The 2,190-nt window shown below is 40.4% G+C and overlaps 1 protein-coding gene across 1 annotated transcript; it reads right to left on the bottom strand.

Annotated features, from left to right (window-relative positions):
• Window positions 1–416: 416 nt before the first annotated feature.
• On the bottom strand, window positions 417–1,826 carry LOC121426574 (uncharacterized protein KIAA1958-like). Its single transcript, XM_041622926.1, has one exon. It carries the CDS (start codon window positions 1,824–1,826, stop codon window positions 417–419), a length of 1,410 nt encoding a protein of 469 aa, XP_041478860.1.
• Window positions 1,827–2,190: the final 364 nt, after the last annotated feature.

Raw genomic sequence — 2,190 nt, 5'->3', positions numbered from 1 at the left:
AAATATTGGACGAGTCGAAGACGAGTCCAATATTTTGCAAAGCGAGTCCTATATTTCCTTGTATTGACCGAAAAAGGGACATCCAGTATTATGATTATTATTCATACAGAGAATTTTAGCAAATGATTTTTAACTTACCCTCCCGCCCTGAGACTCTGACTCTGCTGTACGGTACGGTGTCCTACTGCATTGTCAGTACTTGATCTTGGGATATAGTTTTAGTGCAGGTCTTGATCTATCCAAATTTTCCAATGTCTAGATAGTCACGAAATATTATGTACATTCCAAACTCTAAAGCCAGGAAGAAGCCTCAAAGTTGAAAGTAGCGTATAACATTAACACAAAAGTCTGTAAAGTTAACTTGAACACCAGTTTTTTATTTACACGTATTTACAAAATGCCTACTGCCTCCGTGTCTATTGGAAATTATTGTAGTTAATAGTTATATTTGTGCAGTTGTTGAAAACCAGGGGATGCATTTGCATACTTGTAGTTGTATTTCGAGAAGCACTGGCCATGTTGATATTGTGGATTTGCTCTGGTTGAGGACCAATTATGTCATCTATCAGTGCAACTTGGGAGTCAGAGAGAATAGGACTATCTTCTTGGCCCTGCTCATCATACTCACATTCACTTGTTCGTGTTTTTTGGGGTTGTTGATGTGATGACTGGTCTACATGTAGATCTACTTCTGGATCAACACACTCGTCTCGAGACACACCTGCCTTATCCCGCGAGTGAGTTATCGATGAAATCAGTGCATCAGACAATTCTCTCTTACGCTTGCCGGTAACTAGTCCAGTGTAGCTTCCTAGGCTAGCTTCATTGTGGTGCCCAGAAATGCTACAAATATCATGGGCACTGAATCCCTTGCGATCGAGAATTGTGATAGCCGTAGCACGAATACAGTGGTTTGTATAGATGCGTGATAGTTCAGCTCTCTTGCTGATATTGATAGTAGACATCATTTGACCCAATGTTTTCTGGCCCACTGGTATGTTTTTGTACCACAACTTTGGTGCTTCTGAAGTAACAGGTGTCTGGAAAAGCGCACTGCATTTCGGGTTAAGTTTCGAAACATATTTTTCATATGAATTTACTGGACATCCTAGCTCTCCTGTTGAATACATACGACCTGCATCTACTCTACTATCTGGGTTGTTTTCTCTTGTTTTCTTTGTCAATTCGTCTCTACTTTGGTAAACGTATCTTCTTCCGTTGTTGTCCTGACCTATCTCAAAATGATCTGGTGTTAATTCACGGAGATTTTCACGGCCTCGACGGCAGATGAATAACATCAATTCGAAAAAAACTTTGTACTGGAGACCTTGGGGAGTATTCTCATCAAACACCCCCGATTTGTAGAGCTGATTGATGTCCTCCTGTGAGATAGGACACTTGTGAGTTGTATCTCCCTTTCCGAGTGTCTTCAACTGTACAAGGGCAGCTTTGAAAGCAATATTTGCCTCACTGAATTCGACATCTTTAGTTATGTCAATGACTCTCACTTCTTGGCCTTCTGGTTTTTTTAAGTGTCTGTTCAAACCTTGCCTAATTGCCAACAGACTAGCCCTTTTGTAGAAATCTCCGTCTACCTTTCTGACTTCGAGGTAGAACTTTCTAAGAATATTTGCAAGATCGAGTTTGTCAAGCTGTTCAAATTCTGTATTTAAGTTTTTCTCACGCAGATAATCTTTGAATACACTCACCGAGATCTTGGTGGCTTTGTGAGTATTTTCACTGTCCTTGTTATTCAGAAGTTGTTCATAATTATCAGAATCCAGATCAGCAAATCTCCGACGAGTTGCATCCATGACAGCAGCCATGTTACTTGTTACTAATGTTAGGCCGAGATCTCCACTAGATTAACTAGTCCAGGTCTAGACCAGAATTAGACTCGACTCGACTAGCGCTAGCCTAGCTATATCCGAGGCCGGTACGTACGCAGTTACTGTATACCGTGTACCGGTGCGGTACGGTACAAATACGGTATAAACTAGCTGTTTGTGGCCATGCATGCGCGCATGCACTGATCTGATCGTCGTCTGCCCCCGAAAAAATACAACTGTTTTCATCAAACTTGACTGTAATGTTATTTCATGAAAGTGATATTTCTTAAAATTGTGTAAAAATGTATTTATCAGTCCATTATTTTATGAATTGTTTCTACATAACACAGAATTGGGAGAA

Source organism: Lytechinus variegatus, chromosome 13 (assembly GCF_018143015.1).
Source record: "Lytechinus variegatus isolate NC3 chromosome 13, Lvar_3.0, whole genome shotgun sequence".
Taxonomy (NCBI): domain Eukaryota; kingdom Metazoa; phylum Echinodermata; class Echinoidea; order Temnopleuroida; family Toxopneustidae; genus Lytechinus; species Lytechinus variegatus.
Note: the sequence above shows the minus strand (reverse complement) of the source record. Positions and strands in the feature narration are given on the sequence as shown.

Bases quoted from the DNA above. Each gene is read 5' to 3' on its own strand.
- LOC121426574 (XM_041622926.1), bottom strand. From the start codon at position 1,826: ATGGCTGCTGTCATGGATGCAACTCGTCGGAGATTTGCTGATCTGGAT.